We start from the raw sequence: 23,659 nt of genomic DNA on the forward strand, positions 1-23,659 counted from the left end.
GTTGTATGATATGCTTATCTTTCCTTATTGTTGGCAGGACCTGGATGCCTACCAAGATGAGGATGACGATTATGACAATGGTGATTTAAACAACAGAATGCATTACGTGTCCGGTGCCCCCTCTGGCTGGGATGATCCAGGGAATAATGAGGTCCCTCCTCCTTACCTGCACGTAGACGTTGACCGCCAGGGCTACCAGCCCGTCCCCAACATCAGCCGTGGTGAAAGCTTCGTGTCGTCTGCCATGTTTGTGTGAGGGCTGTCAAAAGCCACAGAAAGATGCTAATGTGTGTAAATATGAGCGTATGCGAATGATTGAATGAATGAATTCATATTTCTGTAGGTACGTGGGAATGTGAACATTTGATGCTTTAATTGTGAATTATCAGGTTACAGGTAGTCTTTCTTGTGAAGCAATCACGTCCAGCCTTGTGTTGCTGGTTGCAAACGTCCATCAACTTGAGCCAGCAAGACACAAACTGTCGCCAGTGTGCACAGCTGTAGAGCACAGCTGCAGGAATGTAATGAGATTTTTATTCTTAAACTGTAGATAAAGCAAACGCTGTTGTTGTTTTTTCATATTCATCTTATGAACACTGTTAGATGAAAGGAGCAGATGTTGACACTGAATCTGTTTGCATTGCTGTCATCCATATTTTACTGAGGCGGCATGGTTAAAAGAAGCACAGTATGTGGGTTTTTACGCGATACCTCTGTTTAGTCTTATGTCTCATGTTGTTGGTTTCAGTCTCAATAAAACAGGCGCCCCGCGGAGAAGCAATTAGCAGCAGTTAATCAGGTGGTGCTTAGAAGAGACCAGCAGACCGTGACGACATTAGGTTTTAAACTGCAGTCAGTGGGGTTTACTGCTGCTGCAACACTTTATATTTTGATTTAAATATTTTCTTTTTACTGACTTATTACTTTTCTTTCTTATTTTTTGTGCATCTGGATTTTGCCTTTTTTTTTGCAAATGTAATGTCATTCATCTGCCTTGGAAGCAAACTGAGAGTGATCCTTCCTTTTCTTTCTTTTTTTAAAGTGGATCCATCCCTCCATATTTAAAGCCATAGCTTTTCTCAGCACTGGCAGTGCAATATGAGGGATATTTCTTACTAAAAAATGAAGACCAAAAATGCATTTTGTACCTATTTTTAGTAGTCATAGCATCATAATATAAACTAGCATGCTGAATTTGGTTGAGGGCAAATCTGGATTATGTCTATGAAATCTCACGTCGTTTATCTCTCTAGTGGAGGATTAAATTATGAAGTTGAAACAGAGGTTTGCACAGAGCCTGTTTGTATTCTCATATCGCCGTCCATTATCAGGCTCAAGGGTTAAAAAGGTCAATTGCGCTTAGTCAGAATATGTCTCTTTGTGTTGGTGCCAACCAGGGGTTTATTTTATTTAACCAACTTTTGTGAAAATTGAAGTACTTTCTGAAATAACGTTGGCTTAAATCTGTTTTACTCCTTTTTGTATTGTATTATCACAGTCACTGTGACTGTTTTTTCCATTTAATAAAGTAAACTGTAAACTCTGATCTTATTAAAAATCATAAATTTGACTTTGTGGTGTTGGTCTTCATTGCAAACAATTCATTCTATTGCCCTCAGTTGTTATTCCTCCATTTCACCAGATGGGAGCAGTGTGGACTGGAAATCCCTGAGTGTTTAGCACAGCAGAGGGAGTCTTGATTACCACCTGCTAATGTGTAATGCAAATAATACAGATATTGTACTGGGGAGTGCTTCAGCTTTGTTTGAATACTGTTACTTTGTAGCATTTACGAGTGAATGATGGGTGGAGTGTGGGGCAAACTGAAGCTGCAATACCAGCAGATTTCCATTTAAGGACTGCAGCAAGCTCTAGCTAACCTGATATGGTGGTAGGCACACTCTGTGCTTTCCCCCGTCTTGTCTGACTCATCTCTTTCTATCTTCAGCTGTATTCCCTCCAATCCTGTATTTAAACTCTACGAGCACCGTTACCTAAGAGCATCGTTTTTGGATCTGCATGGTTCACTTGCAGCACCGTGACTAAACCAAAAGGGGCCAAATATGTGTTCCAATCGACTATAAGGATTACATGCATCACTTTCGTGCACCACTGACTCATATGTATAAACTACTTGTGTCTTGCAGCTTATCTCTATTAATTGGCACGGTGTGCAGCAGTGTCCTGACTGAGTGGGTCTGCTGCAGATTAGCCTGTGGTGCTGCAGATGAAGGTGAGGCCTGACTAGCAGCTCACCATGACTCTGCAATCTGTTCCCTGCCTGAAATTCTGATCACATAGGTACATGGGGATTCTAGGAAGTACTCGGTGTGTAATGGGATTACTGCCGACATAATATATTCTGTTTGGGAGGGCCATTCAAAACTTAACTCGAGGTCAGCTTACTCCGCAGAAGCACTGAAAGCTCAAGTGGTACCTGGGATTTTTATTGTGTGCTGAACAACAATAAAGATGACTTATGAGAACATGAGTCCCTTCTTATTTTAACTGAGCTGCAGTACCTTATGGTGTCTTTGCAGCATGCATTACGCTACTTTCTATATAAACATCTGAATCAATAGATATGATGGGAATTGAACAGTTGGAGTCCTTTGTAATGGCTTTGCGCGTATCGATTTAGCGAGTTAGACTCTACATTCCCACCATACTATCAACTGTGTACATGATATGGAATTACATGTGTGATACCAGGATTTAATTTGAAGCTCAAATAGTCAAATTTACCACAGTGAGCAAAGTTTGGAAGTTAAACAGTTTTCTGTAAACTAGCAGTGATCTGATAACTAGACTTCGTGAACTGGCATTTAGGTAATGAGTGAAGGAGAAGGCAGAGAATAAACCATGCCTTCAGTGCTGCTAAGCTGGTTAAAAATAGAGGCAGAAGAGAGGGATTGAGAGAATCGGGGTGGACAGAAAAGATGGGGGGGGAGAGGGAGGAGACTACTAATTTGACTCCCAGTAAAGTAGGTAAGCAGGGAATTACCGGGTGACCTTGGCTGCGAAGTAAAGCAAATGTGTGGCAAGATGTTAAAGGCTCAGAAAGAAACGCACTTCATGCAGCTACAGTGATCCTGAGTGCTCTTTGCAAGCCACCAGCTGCCTCATCCGATGGACAAACACTACCTGGGCTCATCATGTGCATGACAATGATGAGCATGTTTGGTTGCATGCTGATAGCTTGGTTGGTGAGTAAAGACACATTTATAAATACAGGCCTGACAGGGATTACTCACAGAACATCTTGAAGGACCTTGAGTATCTATTTTAGGAGTACAGATTAAAGCTAGCAGTAGCATTTAAGCAGCAGACTGAAAGGAAAAGATCATAGAAGAGGAAAGAGATTTGGTTTAGTCCTGCTACTTAGAACTGAACCTTAAAGCATCTACAGGAGGATGAAATGAAATGAACACCCCATCTCCATGTGCACAGGATCTGTGCTCATATGTTATCAACAGTAAAAACTAAAGGCCATGTAAGCAAGTTTTTCAAGTACATTATACCTGAAAAGTCCTGTCTTTTCAAAAAAAACTTCCAGAAATTATCTTGAGAGGCCTACAACCCCCCAAAACTCCTCATCTGTTCCCATTCCTCTCTCCAGCTTTCACTCTTATATTTTTTTCCCATTCTAAACGCCTTCACTTCTCAATTCTGTAAACACCAGGCCAGAAGAACACGATGTCTGAGGAGAGAGCAAGAGGGCGAGGGAGGATTCAACACCGGCCCCGTGGTGAGTGACACTGTCGAGACGCCTGCGCAAAAGGGAAGGCATGTGAGTCAAGAGGGGAGTGGAAAGAGGGAGAAACTGATAGAGAGGGTGATGTAGATAAGGGGCGCAGGCCGTGAAAGAGAAAGAGGAGCTTTGGAGGATTAACGGGGGAGCTGAATTTGGAGGGCAGACGAGGCCAGCAGACAGCAGCTGGGGGAGGCCTGGATCACATCAGATTGGTTAAAATGTGAACTTTGTTTCGCAGATGGGCTTCCTTTGAACTCACAGACAGGGTTATTGAAATGGTTTAGTTACATGCTTTACTATAAAAAAAACAAAACAAACATATATATGAATCTGTGAACGTTCGAGAAAAAAATGACCAGTGACAGATTGTTCTTGAAGAAAATGTATTAACCTTAAAAGACATTTAATGCAGGGTCAAGTGAGACTATAAATAATTCCCCAAAGATTGTAGGTGCTGCAGTGTCGAGTGACCAGATTATCTGATTGTCTGGTTGTTGCTGTTCCACACATGCTTTGCATCAGGAAAAACAAAAGCCTTCTGAATGTAACAACTGGAGGCTGTTACTTTTGCTTTAATCCTCCTGTAAGGCTACAAAAGATTTTCACAGATTTTAACCAATTATTGTGAACAAATTAATTAATGGCAACAATGTTATCACAACCTCTGTATTGTCTTTACAGGCAAATGAGCTGTCTGCATACATAGCTGTACAAATAGCATAAAAAAGAACAACTAGTCAGATATTTACAATAATTTATGATATGTGCATTAAGACAATATGCATGTGTCATCATTTATAAATATCATATAGTAACACTGGTCCTGGACCAGTTTACATAGTGACATGAATCACAACTCATTTGTGGATTGTTCAGCTTTTATTGTGATAGGAGAAAACAGGAAAGCTGGCAGAACCCTAAATAAATTGCACAATACATTTTTAAGCCATAGATTGAAAAAAAAATGCTGGATGTAGTAAATATGATATAAATTAAAACCCATATATGCAAATTCATCTGCCAGGAGGTTCAATAAACATTTAATTTTTCAAAACAAATAAAAATAAAAAAAAATAGAAAATTATGGAAATTATTTCATGCTTCAGGCTTAGAGACCTAGAGAAACCTAACAATGTTCTTCCAAACGAAAGTATCTCTATTTAGAAAAGCTTACTGTGCTCGCCGTGGCAGTAACATGTCAGCAACACTTGAAAGAAACAATAAAACACTGCATGAATATGTGTGAGTGGATGAGTGTATCTCGTACAGAGAAAAATAGTAGCAGTAACGTCAGTATTGCCTAATATGCATTGGGTCTCTGTGTGCAATATTTGCAACTGTGTTTCCCGGGGAAGTCCTGATCTCGATCGGTTAAACAGTGGTTCCCTGTACTCTGTACTTACCGAATGTCTCCCTTTAACTGTCACCACATTTTTTCATTTAAATAGATGGGATGTCCAACATGCCCTTTAAATATCTCCCCGAGTGAGCTCAAATCTCCCTGCTTCTCTTTTCCATGAATGATGTTATCGTGTCATAAGTACTTACTTAGTTATTATCGGCAATGAGCTGTTGACAGGATGTCATCCAGCCTCTGCTAAAATGTTTGGTATGTGAGAGTGATGCAGAGAGAAGTGACTGTTACATTACACATTCATCTGAGCCTCACTGCTGATCTGTAGCCCTGTCCTCATGACATGTCTTTCCCCTCCTTTCATTTTTTTGTCTTTTTATTGATCTTTTATCTATGTATCTATTTATTTTTTCCTTGTGTTAACTGAAGAAATATTCATTTTCAACAAGCCTAGCAACACAAGAGTCCTCCTCTTATGCAGGTGATATTATGTTGAGTCTCAGCTCTGGTCCAATCAAACAGGGGCGGGTTTCCTCTCCTCTCTCCAATCGCAGCCGTTCGGCCTGCACTGCAGCTGCAGGCACGACGATGGGTGTGCACGGACGTGCATGTTCTCTTTATCTAAAGCAGGTGCTCCACCTGGATAAGATGAGGGCGAGAGACAGAGCAGAGAGAGGGAAAAGTCACGTTTTATTCGCTTTATTCGATATAGAAGGAAGTCGTTTGGCATATCTGAATGTGTTACGAGAGCAGAAATAAGCTTCACTCAGCAGGATGAGATGAGAAAGGCCTTCAGCCTTTAGGTTAAAACTACAACTAAAAGTGTCAATCACAAGTGATAATGCCACGAACACTGCTGACATTTAATGATTTAAGATTAATCAGATGATTCTCCATGAATGACAAGTTAGATGTGGAAAAAATGTTATAAGTTGCTGCATAAATTAAACAATGGATCACTTGTATCCAGACGCTCTCTGTAAAGGCTTCGTAAGTAGTAACTAATAGCTTTAATAATGCTTACTAGATAATGCGCTCCTCTTTAAGGATTGAGGTTCTTTCCTTACATCAGGAATTAATATCTACAACAAAGCATCTTCTGCAGGAACAGTGAACTGTTTGTCACAGCCTTTGTGTAACTGACGTGTTGAGGTTTGTCATCCTTTAGATTTTCCAAAGTTTTATTTGCTAATACAATGTTTATTAATGGCATTAATTATGGGGTTTCCATTTACCACATAAATGTATGCAGACTCTGGGAAGTGTCCTTTATTCTGTGTTATATAACTCCCTCTGCTGTGTAATATTTTTCTAAAATGTCATCAAGTCTTCAGTAACAAATGCTAGAAATAAATCTCTAGTAAGAAATTCTAAAAAAAAGGCTCTGCAGCAAAGCTCGAGCTTATTTGAAAAACTAGCGTTTGTGTCATAAAGCAATTAAAGGTTTTGAAGTGCGCAACTCAAACGTTGTTGTTATCAGAGAAAAGTGTGAATCATCAGTATACATGAATGTACTGTCATGAAATACTTTATGAAGGGTTCTTATCAGAAAAATGACACTTATAAATTGTTTGCAGCTACAACTTTAAGTGTGAAGTTGAATTTGATCCTTTCCTGTGCTCTACCTAACCTTCATAATAGTATTATAGATTTTTACTGACATCTTTAGCCCCCAATTTTTTCCTTTCAAGCCACCTGCTTGACACCCGCCAGGTCACTGGTGACCTCAGCTTGGCTTAAAGGTACGGTTAGGTTTTGGTTAACTCTGTTTGCTGAATTTGTTTTAGAGGTGGCTTTATAAAGTTTCTGAAAATGTTTCAATTTAGCATGAGGTTCAACAAAACTGCCCAGTGGGGTGATGTAGCTCAGGAGCTACAGGATGCCATCTACCAATTCAAAGGCTGTTGTACGATCCCTGGGTGTTTTAGTCTGCATGCCAAAATATCCCTCTCGATCTGTTCATGTTCAGCTGAGTTAATAAACTACATTAAACTAAACTAAACAAGAATCTGCCCATAACTCAGACAGGTAAGCAATGATGGGCAGATGATTGGCAGATGTTCAGAGCTTAAGGTCCTTGTGCTTGTTGCATACAAACAACAGCTTGTTATTATGGTAAGTTGCAGTGAATTGGGCTATCACGGTACTTGAGTGCTTCTTTGCATAGTCTAGATTATCTGAGGCTTGATTAAACATACTCATTAAACCATTCATGAGCTCTCATCTAAATTTTTAATGTGTCTGTAGTTTATTAAGACATCTTTCAATTTATTATCTTTTTAAATCATCAAGACAAAAGCTCCTTGAAGCACACAAAAACAAAGCTTGTACTTAGACATAAATAAGAGTTGGCTGTTCAAATAAAATGAAGCCACAATAGTTTGGCCTTTCAGTTATGAGTATTATTTACAATAGAGCTACCTCTGCACTGAGACACACTGGCTCCCTAATCAGCCTGGGTTACGCTTTGCTTCACTCTATGTTTGACAGAGTGAATGAGTAAAACCAGCCAGTGAAGTCAACACAGCGCAGTGCCAGATGTTTTATTCCCCCGTGATGGCACAACATTTGAACAACTGAGTGCCTCTTGGGTTCTCATCCAGACTCCCTCCCCTTTATCATCCCTAATTTCATTCAATCCAAAATCACATTTCTGGGCAGTCGCGCAACCTTGTCTTCCCATACACATACACACAGACGCACTAATACATTCAAATGGCTGCCAGTGAAATACTTGAATAATGACACATGAATGGCTAAACCGCTCATTCAGTCAGAGGAAACAAGCCTTGATTTAGCAGCACAACATGTTAGCATGTGCGAGCTGACATGACATAATCTAATGAATCATGATTTATTTGAGGGTTAGAGCTACTTACGTTAATGAGGTGTGTGTTTGTGTGTGTGTGTGTGTGTGTGTGTGTGTGTGTGTGTGTGTGTGTGTGTGTGTGTGTGTGTGTGTGTGTGTGTCCCTATTAGCCTGCCAGGGTGTGTCCAGATGTTCGTGTCAATTTGATCAAGCCCGCAGCCATGCCCGCAGTACTCCATAATCCTCATGGAAACAGATTACCAGAGCTTGAATTTATCAATATAATCCTCAAGCACAGTTAGCTCTAAAGAACACAAAGACATCTATCCCATTATATTCATATATTGATCTCGATCTTATCTTGGTGCAGAGATTGTTACTGGAATTTCAATGTGGGCTGTATGCCATTATCTGCTGTTGAAAGCATCTGTTTGACACAAAGAAAATCCAACTTTATGATGCATTTGGTATTTTTTTTCCCCTTTAACACATAATGTTAAGAAGATGAGATTGAGATTAATAGATCCATGCAAACAAAAGTACAAAAGTACTAGAATTTTAAAATTGCTGGTTCCTTGGACGGTATTGTGCAAAAGTCTTGAGCCCTGCCCCCATCATTTCTCTATATCTTGCTAGGAAAATACAAAATAAGTGTTTTATTTAAACATTTGGGTTTCTTATTATCTTCAGGAATAGTTCTCAAGCCTTCTCAAAGGACATTCAAAGCTGTTCTTTGGATCTCAGCTGCCTTTTGTTCCATTCTCTTTCAAGATGATCCCACACTGCTTCAATAATGTTGGCGCCCTGGCTCTGCAGAAGCCAATTTATGACTAATTGTTTTCCTATCCAGTTATGCTTTTAGTGCATTGGTAGTGTGTTTGGGATCATTATGTTGTTGTTTTTATGTTGAAAAATGTAGCTGTTGCCAATCAGATAATTTCCAGATAGTATTGTATGTTGTAATTTGGCCACCTTTCCATTGAGACCATTTCTGATGAGGCTTCAGTAAACTGCACTTCTCAAGTCCTGTGTCACATCTTTGCAGTGTTTTTTATTTTCCTTATTTCTTAAAGACCTTACTGTTCATCTACTGTTTATCTACTGTAGATATTTTTTAGGCTTGCCACCTTTTTTTGTTTTCTACTTGTCCAGTTACTTCAGATTACTTAAGGGCACACTGCACACCATGCTGAGATATGCCAAGTTTTAAGCTCTTTGGGTGTCACGGTGGGGTGCGCCGGTGTGTTTTTGAAACAGGACCCATATGTAGATACTGAAGAGTGGAGTTGCGAGTGAACAAAAGGCGAGCCTTTATTTCGGCTGATGGCAGGAGTTAAACATGAAACACTGTGAAACAAACACTGTGAAATTCTATGACAGACTATGACTGTGGTGGGGATAACAGACAACCTGACAATGACATACAGAAAACAGAGGACTTAAATACACACAGGAGGATATCAGGGTAAGTGGGAGCACATGGGGAAACAGCTGACTGACATGGACATAATGATGGGACAGGGGAAGTGAAAATAAATAAAATGAACAAATAACACAAGACTCTTTCAAAATAAAACAGGAAACATGGAGAAAAAAATACAATAAACAACAAAATAGAACTAAAATACACACAACACTGGATCCCATGACATTGGGAGTTGTTTAGTAAAAATATTATTTTATGTCTATCAGACTGAGTTATGTTTATGAAAACAGGTGAAAAAGCAACCAAGGTTCAAAAAAGCCTGGAGATCTATTACTCAATATAACCTTTACAAAATTTCAAGAAAGTCTGGACTTTTGCACAGTACTGTATAAAACAAAAAAATACTTTCTTCCACAAGTTTGCCTCCAAGGGCCACACTGCCCTCTGTGTCTCACCTTGGTCGTCAGTGGATGATGATGACCTCGGATTTGCCACTGTAAAATATCTGTGGAAGTTTAAATGGAAATCTGACAATCCCTTCAGCTTTGCCTGCGGGATAACGTTCCGCTTCACTTGTTTATGCTTGTGTGTGTTTGTGCGCATGTGTGCAGTTAAGTTGCAAGCTGCATGTTCTCCTGCGTACTGTCATGCATAACCTTGGGAACTATCCTTCCTCTAAGCATCATGGGATGGCACAGAGGACGGGGAATTATCCAATCAGCTGTTAGGGTCACCCCAGTCAAATGACTCTGGAGACTCGCTGCCTCCCACCCCCTACACCACCCTTTTCATCTCCTCTCTCCCCATCACATTAGTCATCGGTTCATACGCACATCCACGCAGAGTGTTTGATGTGTAAATGCGTGCCGAAGACACATACAGTATAACTAGGGCAATTAAAGTCGAGTGTAACTGACGTGTTACAGCTCAAATTAGACTCACCCAGAGCACAGCAGCAAGGGAGGAAGAAAGAAAGAGCAACGTGAAACAGAGGTGAGGATAAAGAAAAAAAGAAGTCTGTGGAGGACAAGACAGGTGACATTTACGGGGAAAAGTGCAAACTTAAGCTCTTTTGCAGCATTAGCATCTGTGTTTCTGCCCAGCTAACACTCCTCCTGCCTGTAAGTGTGTGACTTCATAATTCAGGGTAAATTAACATAACCTAAACAAATTGTCCCAAAACCTGTTTCAAAACTAGTGCTATTTATAGGCATAGAAAAGTCTCAGTGGTTGGAAGACAGCTAAGCTTAAAGGCACAGCTCACCCCAAAGTTAAATATAGACGTTTTTCTTCTGGGCTGTAGTGCTCTTTATCTGTCCTGATCGTTTTGGTGTGTCGTGAATATAATGGAATTAAAGTTGTCTCGTAGCGCCAAAAGGGCCAAAAAACCCAGCAGCAGCATCCCTATCCAGAGATCATAACCTTATCAAATAAATTCAAAAATACTGAAAAGTTAGAACAATTTTTTTAACAATCGAACCACAACCACAAAAGAAACGTTACAGTTCAGCTCAGGGGGATGTCATTAAAGTTTACATCCTATTTTCCTGACATGAGGGTGACCTCTGTGAGCCATGTAGTTTCGCAGGAGGCAATAGTTCCTTCATGGAACTGCACACGTCATGTGTGTTTTTGTGGGTGGAGGTGTGTGTGTGGTGGTGGGGGGATTCATGCCGTATATTTTATCTTTGACATGTTTTTCACGCGTCTCCCATTGCCGACGAACTCCGCTGTCACTCCCTGCCCTGTTCCAGCCACAGTCAACAAATCACCATTCACCCGGCACACGGTGTCATCCATGTTGAGATTTTGAGGACTACATGGGAGCATGTTTGTGCTGCTTAAAAGCCTCTCTCTGTGGGCAAATGCATACACAAACAGACAAAACCGCAGTACTATAAATAAAACATCAGGAAGCCGGGGTCAGAGCACACAGTCAGCCACAACACTGCACTCCTGGACCATTTAGGGTTAAGAGCTTTGCTCAAAGGCCCAGCAGTAGCAGCTTGGCAGTGCTGAGGCATGACAGCATTACAAGCTGGAGAAAAACACATTGATTTGGGAGTAAGCTGTTCCTTTGAGGTCTCATTTCCACAAATACAGAATCTATTAAAGGCTGTGCAAAAGTGTCAGAAGGTCACCAGCTCTGAAGCTGGACAGTTATTCATATCTGGTAAAAATGAGATATTTGGCATTATAAATGAGCAGTATCTATAGATAGTATCCTGGATACTAGTAGGTCATTGCATTTCTACGAACACACTACACTAAGAGGTGAAAACTCCTGTCATGACATAAACAGTACACAGTGTCGTTTGCAAGGGAAATTGGAGGTGTTACTTCTCACTTGTTAATATGAAAGCAGCAGGCTGCACACTGCTGGCTGGAGTCCAAAGATACAGTACAAAGCAGTAGTCCAGGCTTGAGGCTTCTCTGCGTCAGTCCTGTTTTAACAGGATGTAGTTTGGCAACGTTCTTGAGGAGAAGGTTTGAACATATTGTTACTCTTGTTTTCCCTCTTTTCCAGTTGTTGAGATCATGGTTAGTCTAATTTAAGGTCTAGCATGCCTGTTACATTTCTATATCACACAAGCTCTTTCTTGTATATACTATGAATGCCCCTTTAGCCTACACATCTTGTGTGGATGCAGACACACACACACAACCCTACTGAGAGAACAATATCTGAGAGAGTCCGTAATGAGCACACAGCAGCCTCTTTCTGTCAAAACCATGCTCGGGATAAGGGCACAGATACACATCCAGTGGACAAGCCTAAGGGACAGAAGACACAGAAGCGCACACACAGAGATACGCACACATCTGACACGCACTCAGAAGACAAATGAACTTCCAAAATTAGCAAGCAGAGTGGAGATGTGTTTCTTTTTCTACAGTGTCTTTACCTTTTTATTATATTTGTGTGTACATGTGTATGTGCGTACGAGTGTGTTCATCACTCGGTTGGTCCAGTAGGCCACTGTCTGACGCGACCGGGTGCAGCAATAATGAAAACACTGCTGAGGCTGCCTAACTGGCATGGCACTCCATCACACTGACTCATTGGGAACAGCAGCACACACACACACACACACATGCTCATGATCCATGCATAAATATGCTGACATATACAGTCCCACACGTCACTTCATACTCTATGCTCTTGGTGCCTTTTATGCCATCTGTCTTTTACATGCACACACGGAGACACACATGCACACGTGCACACACTCCCTTTCTCACCCGGAACAGAATGAGGACACACACAGCCACACAAAGCAACACATCTGGTTAGACCACAGCACTGCAGTTCCTGCTGCTGACGTACCACAAACACAAGGTCTGGATGCCTTGCTGAGCGCTCTGCAAGCAAACAGCCATTAGATGTCCGTCAACTGTTGTTAAAACCATATTCACCTCTTTATCCAGCTTCAGGCTATTTTTGTTTCCATAAACTGTATTTTTAAGGAACACTTGAATGTTTCAAAAAACACTTATCGGCTTTCATGCCAAAAGTTACACGACGCCATTAAAAGCGCTCCTTGTTTGTATGGTAAATATGAAGTTAAACCAACGAGAAGTCAGCTTAGTGTACACTGTAAGCAGGTGGGAACAGCTCACTCAGCTTTATACCTAGTTAACAAAATCTGCCTGCCTACAGAGGTTTTACTCGGGATTATATTCTAAACTACTTATAGGAACTGCACCTGGCCAAGAAATAGTGTGATGCAAAATATCCCATCTGGCCCTCTTTATAGTTATATTTTTTCATGCATGCATTAAACTTATTTGTTTTGTTTTTTAACATGTCAGTGTCAGCTGCTCTGTTTCCAGTCTTCACGTTTAGCCAAGCCAGCACTCTCCTGGCTGCGACATCATAATTACTATAAGACTGAGAGTGGTATCGATCTAATCGTCTATTGTTCTCTTATACTGTCAGTAAGCATACAGCACAGATTTCCATTTTCTTTGCAAACAGTTCTGGGAGACTGTTTGTCCAACCTTAATCACATTTTTGTGCCCGTATTATTACTGCCTCTAAATGTGAGCCTTATTCTTATTCTTCTCTTTCATCCCTTTCAGAGAAACTCTTGTGCAATAAGAGTGTGGCGTGCTGTCAATTTAATCTGGATGGGGTGACGTCTGCATGTCTGCCTCAGAGGGAGAGAAAGACAGAGAGGTGGAGTTAGGCAGAACTACGCAGCTGAACTTTTAATCCTCTTAGTGTCCTCAACTATCTATCTCTCATTCATCTGTCTTCTGTCTGTCTGCAACTAACCACTCTTCTACTTATTGTATCCATCTGCCTATTTCATGTAGCGCTAAATTACCTCTGAGGTTGAGATGAATACATTTCAATTTCTTTCTTGCTCTCTTTCGCTCGCTTCCTGCCTCATCCGTGACTCAGCCCCTCTTTCCTCCCTCCTTTATCCGGCTCCTCTATGTGCTCTTCCCTCTTTACCCTCTCCATCCCTTGGGCCTCCTGCAAGGTCGTTCCCAAGGACGGCCCGCCCCCAGCATCCCCTGCCTGATAGGCCGATAGGTATTAAAGGACCGCTTCCCCTGGTGGAGCACATGGCTCAACTACAGCTCTGCTATAATGCTGTCATCATTCCCATCACTCCCGAGGCTGTTTACTGTACTTCCTTCATGCACATACACACACGTGCCAGCTCACACGCATCAGTGAATCCAAAGGCACAGCTAACACAAGATGCTGACAGTATATTATGCTCGCATTCGTACGCTAGCCGGATTCTTAAATCAGGTGGGGGCTGCTTGCTACTCCACACGACAAGCCACTTATCAGAGCGACAAAGGATGCGTGCCTGCAAATATACCGATGCACACAGGCGATGAAAGAAAAGTACTTGACCCATGCTGACAGATAGCCAGCACTGTCTGAACTAAGCAAACCTTTTCCTTTACTATAACCTAGTGTGACACAATACAAGCTCAGCAGACCTGAAAAATACAAAGCGAACAGCTTTAAAGCAGCTTGAGCGGCGAGACAGTCAGCAATTTGGCTTCCATGGGCAACAAATTCAGTCAAATGTGCTGTCTGGAATAGAAAGAGGATAAAAATCTAAATTATTACAGTTGAGCTGTGAAGGATTCCTAAAAAATGACTGCACCACTCATCTACTAATCTGCTGAATAATCATAGTGTTTAAAAGCCATTTTTAAAAGCGGTGACCTCATTTATGAGCCAAATTGACACTTTGTGGCATTAAATACAGAAGTCCTGTGCTTTGTTATATCTCATTCAAAAAAAAAAAATGATATCAGAACAACCTGACCGACCATAGAAAGCTTGGCAAGTCAAAGCAGTCTCCTGGAGAGTAGAGGATAAACAGCATTGAGGGTAAATTTCAATGCCAAACTATTGGCAGTTTCCACATTTGTTCGGGGTAGGGTCCTTATTATGTGTGACAGATGCTGGGAATATAGGGAATGACTCCATAAATTCAATTTAGATTTTTAGCCTGTTTGGACTTCTTCTTTGAAATTACACCAGTTTTTATTTCATTCTATTGTGTCACATAGTCAATGAAAACACTTCACAGTGTGCGAGTTTTGTCTCATCAGTCAAGAGAATATTTTCCCAAAAGTCTTGGAGATTATTGAGAAGTTTTTTGGCAAATGTCAAACAGTTTTTGTCTAGTTTCTTTCTTATTGTTGAAACATGAACTCTCACCTTAACTAAGGCAAGTGAGGCCTGGAGGTCTTTAGATGTTGTTCTGGGTTCTTTGTGACTTCCTGGGTGAGTCATCAGTGCACTCTTGGAGTGACTCCTGGGAAGGTTCACCACTGTCCCAAGTTTTCTCCATTTGTGAATTATTGTTCGCTAGATTCCCTTTAGAAATAACTTTGTAACCCTCTCAAGACAGATAGATATCAATGACACTAGATCAAAGCAGGATGTATTGCTTTTTGAGATCTGTTAGCTTACTTCATTTTGTCAGACAGTTTCTATCTAAGGGATTTCTTGATTCAACATGTCTGGCAGTAAACATGCCTGGGTGTGGCTAGTGAGTTTAGTTTCATTAGCCAAACCCAGGCTTGATGTGAACTCAGCTTTTCCAAAAATGTGGTTAATAACAATTAATCCATGATTTAACAAGAGGGACAATTACTTTGGGCCAGTTTCCTCTTTCGAGGTTTCATGTTTTAAGTTAATTCTGATTAAGATAAGGTGAGGGGCTCCCTTTTGTAAGTTAATATTTACTGTAGAAAGCCAGAGTTGTATCAGCCTTTTCAATCAACTCAACAGTAAATAGTTTTTCTCAAAACTGCAAATCCACAAATGTGTTTTACACATTTATGAGGATGTTTTAACTCCATCAGGCCTTTCTCTTTACCACTCATACAGTTTAGGGCGTCTGGATCTTATCCAGGCTGAGATGTACATTGGTACACCCTGTGAAGGTCGCCAGCCGGAGACAGACAACAGTGATAACCACTGCACCAGCATGGTGGCTGTCACATAATTGATACCATCATCAGCACAAGTTTCACATTATGTTTCTTAATTACTGCTGCTTGGGATTTAATTAATTATGAATGTGCGCAGGCTGCACACTGTCAACATATTACTCAGTCTGCTATTAATTTTGTTGATGGCTTTATCACATTCTTAAGTTTCATTATAGTATGCAGAAGAGTTTAGTAAAATCATGGCAATCATAGTAAAATCACTCGCTTTTAAAAAATAAAATCAGGATTTTACTGTGAGACACGAGTTTTAAAAGGAAACAAAGTAACAATTTGTTAAAAAAAAACAACTTTACTGACTAACCTCGAGAATTTTTTGAATGTGTATTCTTTGGTTGAGGATATCCAGTGAAAACAAACACCATGGACTTTATTTATTTCTAAATTATCTTCCAAAATGCCAGTAACACCTATTTAACTTTTGGCTAAAACATGAAAGAACTCCAAGGCGCTCTCTCTTCAGATAAAACTGAAAGGCCTATTCTCATTCTCATGGCATGGTCATGGTTCACTTAAAAAAACTCCAACAAGTTCATGAAAACACTGGATATTTTCTAGTTATGTGCCATAAATTGTTAGCTTCCCTTTTATGACGAGAGTGGAATATTCCACCAGTGAAGCTCCACCAATAGGAGGAGTCTTAAACCTGGACAGACGCGGGATATCGACACCAAGTCAGAAACAGTCACCACATTCAATCTAAATCAAACAAGATAACACAAAGAACCATCAGTCATACACATGAATGCGTCTTTTAAGTCAAATAAGGTTTATAGAAAAGGAGTAAAAATCTAAGTCCTCAGTTAAGCTTGGGTGTTTAGTGGCCTGTCATTATAAATCCAAAAAGCTTCCCTTTGGTATTTAACCTTTGTTTAACCAGGCAGGTCATTTAAAGAAACCTTACACTCACTTCCAGCTTATTTTTTCTTTTGTCTGTATTGCAGGAGCTTAACCCACACTTCAAAATAATCCTTGTTTTTCCGATACATTGCTTTAGTGTGTTCCCTCAGTTCATCAAAGTCCGAAACAAGCTTTTTTAACTTGAGCCAAAATAAAGAAAAGAAAAAACACAAGGCAGCCCAGGCTTCAAGCCAACTTTCTTCTGATTTCTCGACCCTTGAGTTGTCTGCCTGAAACATAAAGACACTATCGCCTCTCTTTGAGACTGTACAGGCCCAAAGGCAGAAAACGTGGCATAACATGTTAAATTACAGTAACTATACAATCACTGCCTGTTTATTAGGCGCACCTTTTCAACTGCTCGTTGATGCAGATATCTAAGTAGCCAATCGCATGGCAGTAACTCAGTACAATAAGCCACATATACATGGACAAGACAATGTGCAAAAATTCAAACTTAGCATCTGTGTGCTGTGGAATGTGGAAGAAAGGTGATTTAAATGACTTTGAATGGGGAATGGTGGTTAGTGCCAGACAGGCTGGCCTGAGTATTTTAGAAACTGCTGATCTATTGAGATATTTCAATACAACCATCTCTACAGTTTACAGAGAAAGGCCTGAAAAAGAGAAAATATGTGAGTGAGTGAAAATGACTTGTTGACGTCAGAGGAGAATGGCTAGCTGCAGGAGGAGCTAAAAGGGAGGCACCAGTAACTCAAATAACCACTCTATACAACTTAAGTATGCAGAAGAGCATCTCTGAACGCACAACATGTATCGATCCTTATAGCAGATGGCCTAATAGAAGACTGTAAAAACTGCTATACTACAGAACTAAAAACAAAACATTCATAATCTACCAACTGCACAACCATCATGTCAGAATAGGACCAAACAAAGAACTATATTGAGACACCATTACAAAACAATCACATATAGTTTTGCAGTCAATTTTAAAGCGCATTGTACCTCAAACTACCTCTGCCCAGATCAGTGTCTATATGCAATATGTGCATTGCCTAATAATATACCATTGGAAGTAATGATGGGGGAGAACCTCTGTAATCAAGTGCATTGTAGGCGTTGCTTAAGAAAATACAACCTTTAATTGATGTGAAAAGCCTATTTTGACGTCTTTTTTGAGTGAGAAAGAGCAGCGTTGCTGCAATGCTTTAACAGTGGGAAATGAGGTAATTGGCATTTATGGTCTTAATGGAACTTTAAGTGTGCTTTAAGTGCACACTGACAATAAATACCTAATAGTAGGCCGTTACATAAAACGGAAAACAAGTGGATGGATGTTTAATGTCTAATGGCCTTGCAGACTGAGACTTTGAAAGCACATTAAGTGCATTTTACTTTCATTCACAGTTCTTTTACTCATTTGTGTTTGTAAAAAAATATGACAGAGAAACCCCTGAGCTGAGTACAAAGAAATGAGCAGCTGATAAACTTTGTGCGAAAATGCATTAACCAAAACCACAAAAATTGATTTCAACAATCAGTTCAATTTAATAAAAATGAATTTAAGTTGCAAATGAACTGAAACCACTAAGAGCATGACATTATTAATTGCTTTTTTGCAGATATTACTGTGACTGGTTTGTGAGAGGTATTTTAAGTTATGGCAAAAGAGGCAAAAAACAATGGTGGTGAATAGGATGCAGAAAGGCTTTGATGTAGTGGCTGTGGTGCTGAAAGGACAGCTACCGGACGAGGCGGAGGAGTCAGGAAGGAGGGAGGATAGGAGGAGAGGAAATGCTTTAGAACCAGATGTACAGACAGAAGGAGAGAGGAGGTGACTGAAAAAGATTTACTTGATATAATTTGAACAGTAGGAAGATGAAGTCATGTTTAAATTTGGCTGATTATCAAATAAATTGGTGAATAACTTCAATATACTGTAAAAGTATATGGGTGTACTGAAAGCACCAGTTTTTTTTCTTTCTTGAAAACTCACTCCTCTGTCTTTGTTTTCTAAATTGTATTATGATACTGGCAGACAGTCTAATAGCGCATACCAGGATAGGCACAGACATAATTAAAAACCTGATAAATAGCTGGGCGTCTGAGGTCTGGCCACTGAACATGCTGCTTTGCTGGCATAGATGCCTGGAGCAGTTACTGTCATCACTGACACATTTGCTTTTCCTGCTATTCAAAGTCGCAGGTTTACAGGTTCAGTCTATTACAAAAGGTTTGCATCTTTTAATATTGGAAAAACATTTTTTCGGACACTGTGTTTTGATGCAACGCCATTTTTAGCTTCTGTCTCTTTAAGTTCCTCCTACGCTTTTGTGCTCAGTTGTGCAGCCAATAGCAGGATCTGATTTTGGCATTTTAGCCTTTATTGTATAAGGAATAATATAGCGAGTAAATAGGATAGTGGGCTGGATTGGCACACAAGAAACACCCTGAGGGCGACTGGATCCTGGTCCCCTGTAGTAACTTTTTGGCATATGGGTCACCTGCTCAGCCAGGTGAGTTGTAGCATAACAGGACAATTGACGTGTAATGTTCGAAGCTGGAACAGATACAGAGTACGGAGTAAGCAGTCCGGAAATAATGACAGAGTTTGAGCCAGCTAGCTGTATGTGGATTTAGTTGAATGAAACTTTACTATTTAACACAATGGTATAAAAGGGCATTATGGTGGTGCATTGCATAGTGATGGAGATAGGTATCGAAAGAAAAGGCTGGCTTCCAAACAGGGCGTTTATTACTTCCCTTAATTAGACGTCCTGTAGCACTTTGTGGGCATGCACAGACTGTGCTTAATTGTGACTCTGTCTTTTATCATTCAGTGAAATATGTAAAATCACTTATACTAAGTAACAGGGACAGTTAGCATAGCTCAATTAAATAGCTCCCTGAGGCACCACCAGCTGCAGAAAGAGGTAAGACATGATCCTCCTCACTGACTCTTAACGAGTTCCCAATATTTCTAATTTCCAACTCTACAACTGTTGGACTATCATAGAGTTCACAGTTCAAAATATTTGTTAATTATTTTATGCAGGGCTTTGACGCAGACCCTCCACCAAGTTCCTTTTTCTTTAATGCCCCCCTTCCCCCCATTCAAGTAAAATGTCTTCTGATTGGCTGCTTCTGGAAGATTTGCAGCTAGGAGGGGTCTCTGTGCTCACAGCCAGAGCTCTTTACCTAAGATTACCATATTAGGCATATAACCTGCTCGCTGACATCATACAAATCTAATTGTAGAAACAAAATGAGCATTTAAACAGTCTGAAGCTTGAGCTTTTCTCTGATAATTATTACCTGTATATATGCTGAGCTCAGAATTTCAAACTTTGGCCTTGTTTAATATGAACATCCACCTTTCTAACAATATATATGACAGAATCTAAGTAAAAGCATTATAGATAATCTAAGTCTGCTGCTGATATCCAGTGTGCCTTCTGCATTGTTACAAAAACTGCTTAAGCTGCACTAAACCGCTGATACTGAGAGGACAGGAGAACATGCAGACTGAGAGGACTGTAGGAGGACACACTGCAGGGGGCTGACTCTCACATAACCTGACTTTTTTAAGCTTTTTCCGACCCCGTGATTCATTTGCTCATGCTGCTGAGTAGGAATCACGTATGAGTAACCAGGTTACTGACGTTCCCTGCAAACATTATAATATGATCCACATAACTTAAAATCTAGCTGTATGTGTGCAGTTGTGTCCTCTGCTTGGGTCATCTGGGTGTCATTGAGCCAGAAGGTTTAACAAAAGTAAGCCTCTAATAAGGAACAATGGCCTACACCCTGAAGTGATGTCACTGACATGGCAATCTAACAAACAAGACATTATTTTGATATTAATGGCCTGCCAGCTTTAAATCCCAGTGTTTGCTAAACAATGGCAGAGTTAAGGTGCTTGGGTTTCCTCGAGTTGCACAAACAGATGTGTCTGTAAGAGGTTATGATGTTCACAATAATGGAATCCAAGTTTTACCAAATGTTTGTATTTGTTCCTTTCAGCTTTTTGAGGGAGTCTTACTTTTGAACATCCCCAAAACAAGTGGGCTGAGCTCCCACTACCACAAAAGTGAAAACTTATTCATAAGTATTTATTATTCCTAACACAGACTGATTCAGGACTCTAAAGTTTCGAGATCTGCCCCCGATAAATATAATACAGCTGTGAGCAGGTAGAGGGCCTTTAACATGAGTGAGTGTAACATGTAAAACTAGACCATTCAGTTTCAGGAGAAACCACTTTGGACTGCTGTGATTGCAAAACCTGGTCTGTGGCATGCTGCTAAAAAGTCAGTTAAGAAGCAGTTAAAGTTTCCATGGTAATAAAACCTGTCAAAATTTCTCTGAAATGGGCTCAGCACTCCTCTCGCAAAATGGCTTTTAAAGGTCAAACCGTAATTCGTGTTTACATGAAAGACGACATCTGACGACCTCCCCTGGACCCTTAATGGATGGTTTTTTGTAAACCATTCATAAAATAATTAAAATTGGTACAACATATGTCAAAACTGTACAGAAAACCACCAAGCCGATCATTTTGGGTTTTGAACAGTGCAGGACTAGTTAGGTGCAAAGGTTTCTGGGTATTTTTCTTTGGTTTTATTTCAATAGAGAAAAACATATAGTAGGATTGCTTGCTTTGCAACAACCCCACCAATAATCACCAGGGGTTTCCTTATAATTGTAAAATGTTTATTCTCTTAGGTTTATAAAACCCTGAAAACCTTTGTGCTTGCCAAAGCAAGTTGTTAGATTTATACTCTAAAATAAATGCTTTCATGTAAAGGCAGCAGTCGTATATAGATTGAGAGGGTGAATAAAGATAAATCACACTCTCGTTCTGTTTATTGTCTGTCTTACTTTGCTCACACAAATGTATTTTACTTTCATACAAACCTACTCTCCATCATTGTCACAGATTTCTGTTTTCTAATCTGCTTTTCTTGTGTTCTGTATCCAATTTATGATACGTCTTCTGCCCTTCCCCTCAGTGCAGCTGTATGATAACCACAGCTTCACTGCCAGTCCTGTATCATTCCATCCACGCTAAATCCCAGAGGAATTTTCCACCACTCACCTGGCTCTGTTCTCCTTCATCCATGTCTTATTTCCCTGCATTCTTTCTCACGCTTTCTTTCTGTCATACTCCTTAAGCCCATCAGCCTTTCTATCATTTATCCTCCTGCCATCTCCTTCCTGCTCCTCTTTTTATGCCCCCCTCTCCGTCTTTCTCTCTCTCCCCCCTCTCTCTTCTCTCTGCGTCTCCTCTTTTCCTCCCTTCTCCCTGTTCTGGACACTGTGAGTGGAACACAGATTATGTCAGACATTTATAAAACCGGATTAGCTAGGATCACCTTCACACATGCACACACGCACACAAAAACAGATGACTTCGTACACCCCCACTCAAACCCTAATTTTAGCTATCCATAGATACACTGCAATGCCAAAAGTATGCGGACACAGCTGTTTACATAATTACTAGTAACGTATGCTGCACTTCTGGTCCTTTTCTGCGGTTATCTGAACTAAATCTCACTCCAGTTCCAATGAGGATGCCTACCAATACAAAGGAAGGGTCAATAACGTGCTTGCACAGAGCAATGACACTAACCCTCTCCGACACCTCTGGGATGACCTGGAATACTGACAGCAAGCCAAGTCTTATTGCCCAGATACACTTCTTGTCCTCACAAGCCCCTCTGTTGCTGAACAGGAGCAAATTCCTGCAACCACGTTCCAAAATCTTGTGAAAAACCTTCCTAGATGAGTAAAAAATGCAGTAGAAGCAATAATGCCTTTTAATTCTTTTTTATTCTGTGTGAACACAGTGTTTTAATGCAAGCATTTTGCCATTAAGTATGTTGAAACTAACAAATACTGCATCCATACATACATATGCTATTTCCGTCTGATCCATACAGTTTTTCCCCACATGGCCTCCACACGCACGACCTATGACTGCAAAACCCCATGATATACACCATTCACCTACAAAGCCCCTGACGCCATATTGTCCAAAGTAACTGACTATGCACTCATGACACAAGCACATGGCACTTGAAGCCATGCAACTCTACTTCATTACTTCATGCGAATAAGTCAGACGCAGCTACACGAGCAGAATCCACAGAATCGGTAAGAATAAAAATATGAGCCAGCTTTCTCTCTGTGCCATCTCTCGCTTTCCTTCTCTCTCTTATTCTTTTCTCCCTGCATCCCCCACCCTCCCTCACCCAACCCTCAATTTCTGACTCAGCAGAACAAGACAGATACAAGGTCATCTGACTGCTGTTGCTGTGGAGCACTCGATTTGGGGGGATTCTTCCCTCCCCCCTCTTTCTTGTACTGCAAGGCGGGTAAACGTTGGGAGGTAGAGAGGCTGAAAGGAGGGAGAAACATCAAGGCATGACAGAGGTTATGGAAGGGTACAGCTGGCAGCCATTTTAATTCAAATGAAAATAACTTTATTAGTAGCAGCCACACTGACAATGTCACCCTCACTGGCAGCACTGAGTGCTTCAGGATCAAATTATTAAGCCTAGCTGTGCATTACATATATGGACTACATATCTATTTATTTGGTGCAAGGATTTTGTAAAGCTGAAAACAACAGAAGCTGTAGAGATAAGGGTAAAAATAATAAAGATGTTCTGCATAAAGTATCTACATGTACAATGTGGTTGCAGAGTGAAAACTGACAGTCAGATTTAATCAAGACTGCTCCCCATCCATGAAACCCCTGAGGTTTATAAGCATCTGTTATTACTGGCTGGATACTAAACTGCATTAGTGTTTCTGCTTTGTTGTGCATTTCTTATATATCTCGTATAGATTATCAAATCACATTGCTAAACTGCTCAGGCTTTACAGACATATCTTTAGTTGGATACTCATGAAACCACAATAGAAATGTTTGGGGGGAAAAATACA

The 23,659-nt window shown here is 40.4% G+C and overlaps 1 protein-coding gene and 2 long non-coding RNA genes across 3 annotated transcripts in view; 2 read left to right on the top strand and 1 right to left on the bottom strand.

Annotated features, from left to right (window-relative positions):
• si:ch73-22o12.1 (nectin-2) overlaps positions 1-1,539 on the top strand; it is an 84,720-nt gene extending 83,181 nt beyond the window's left edge. The window contains exon 10 of the mRNA XM_063486215.1: positions 38-1,539. Within this exon, the coding sequence (XP_063342285.1) occupies positions 38-256 (219 nt within the window). The 3' untranslated portion in view covers positions 257-1,539. The remainder of the gene's footprint in view (positions 1-37) is intronic.
• Positions 1,540-3,020: 1,481 nt separating this feature from the next.
• Positions 3,021-4,835, top strand: LOC134636329 (uncharacterized). Its single transcript, XR_010095007.1, has 2 exons — positions 3,021-3,206; positions 3,683-4,835. It is a non-coding gene; the product is annotated as an uncharacterized LOC134636329 (long non-coding RNA).
• Positions 4,814-22,122, bottom strand: LOC134636328 (uncharacterized). The gene is made up of 2 exons (XR_010095006.1): positions 21,804-22,122; positions 4,814-5,747 (listed from the first exon to the last, which is right to left on the bottom strand). It is a non-coding gene; the product is annotated as an uncharacterized LOC134636328 (long non-coding RNA).
• Between the last annotated feature and the right edge of the window lie 1,537 nt (positions 22,123-23,659).

Source organism: Pelmatolapia mariae, linkage group LG10_11, assembly GCF_036321145.2.
Source record: "Pelmatolapia mariae isolate MD_Pm_ZW linkage group LG10_11, Pm_UMD_F_2, whole genome shotgun sequence".
In the NCBI taxonomy this organism is placed as follows: domain Eukaryota; kingdom Metazoa; phylum Chordata; class Actinopteri; order Cichliformes; family Cichlidae; genus Pelmatolapia; species Pelmatolapia mariae.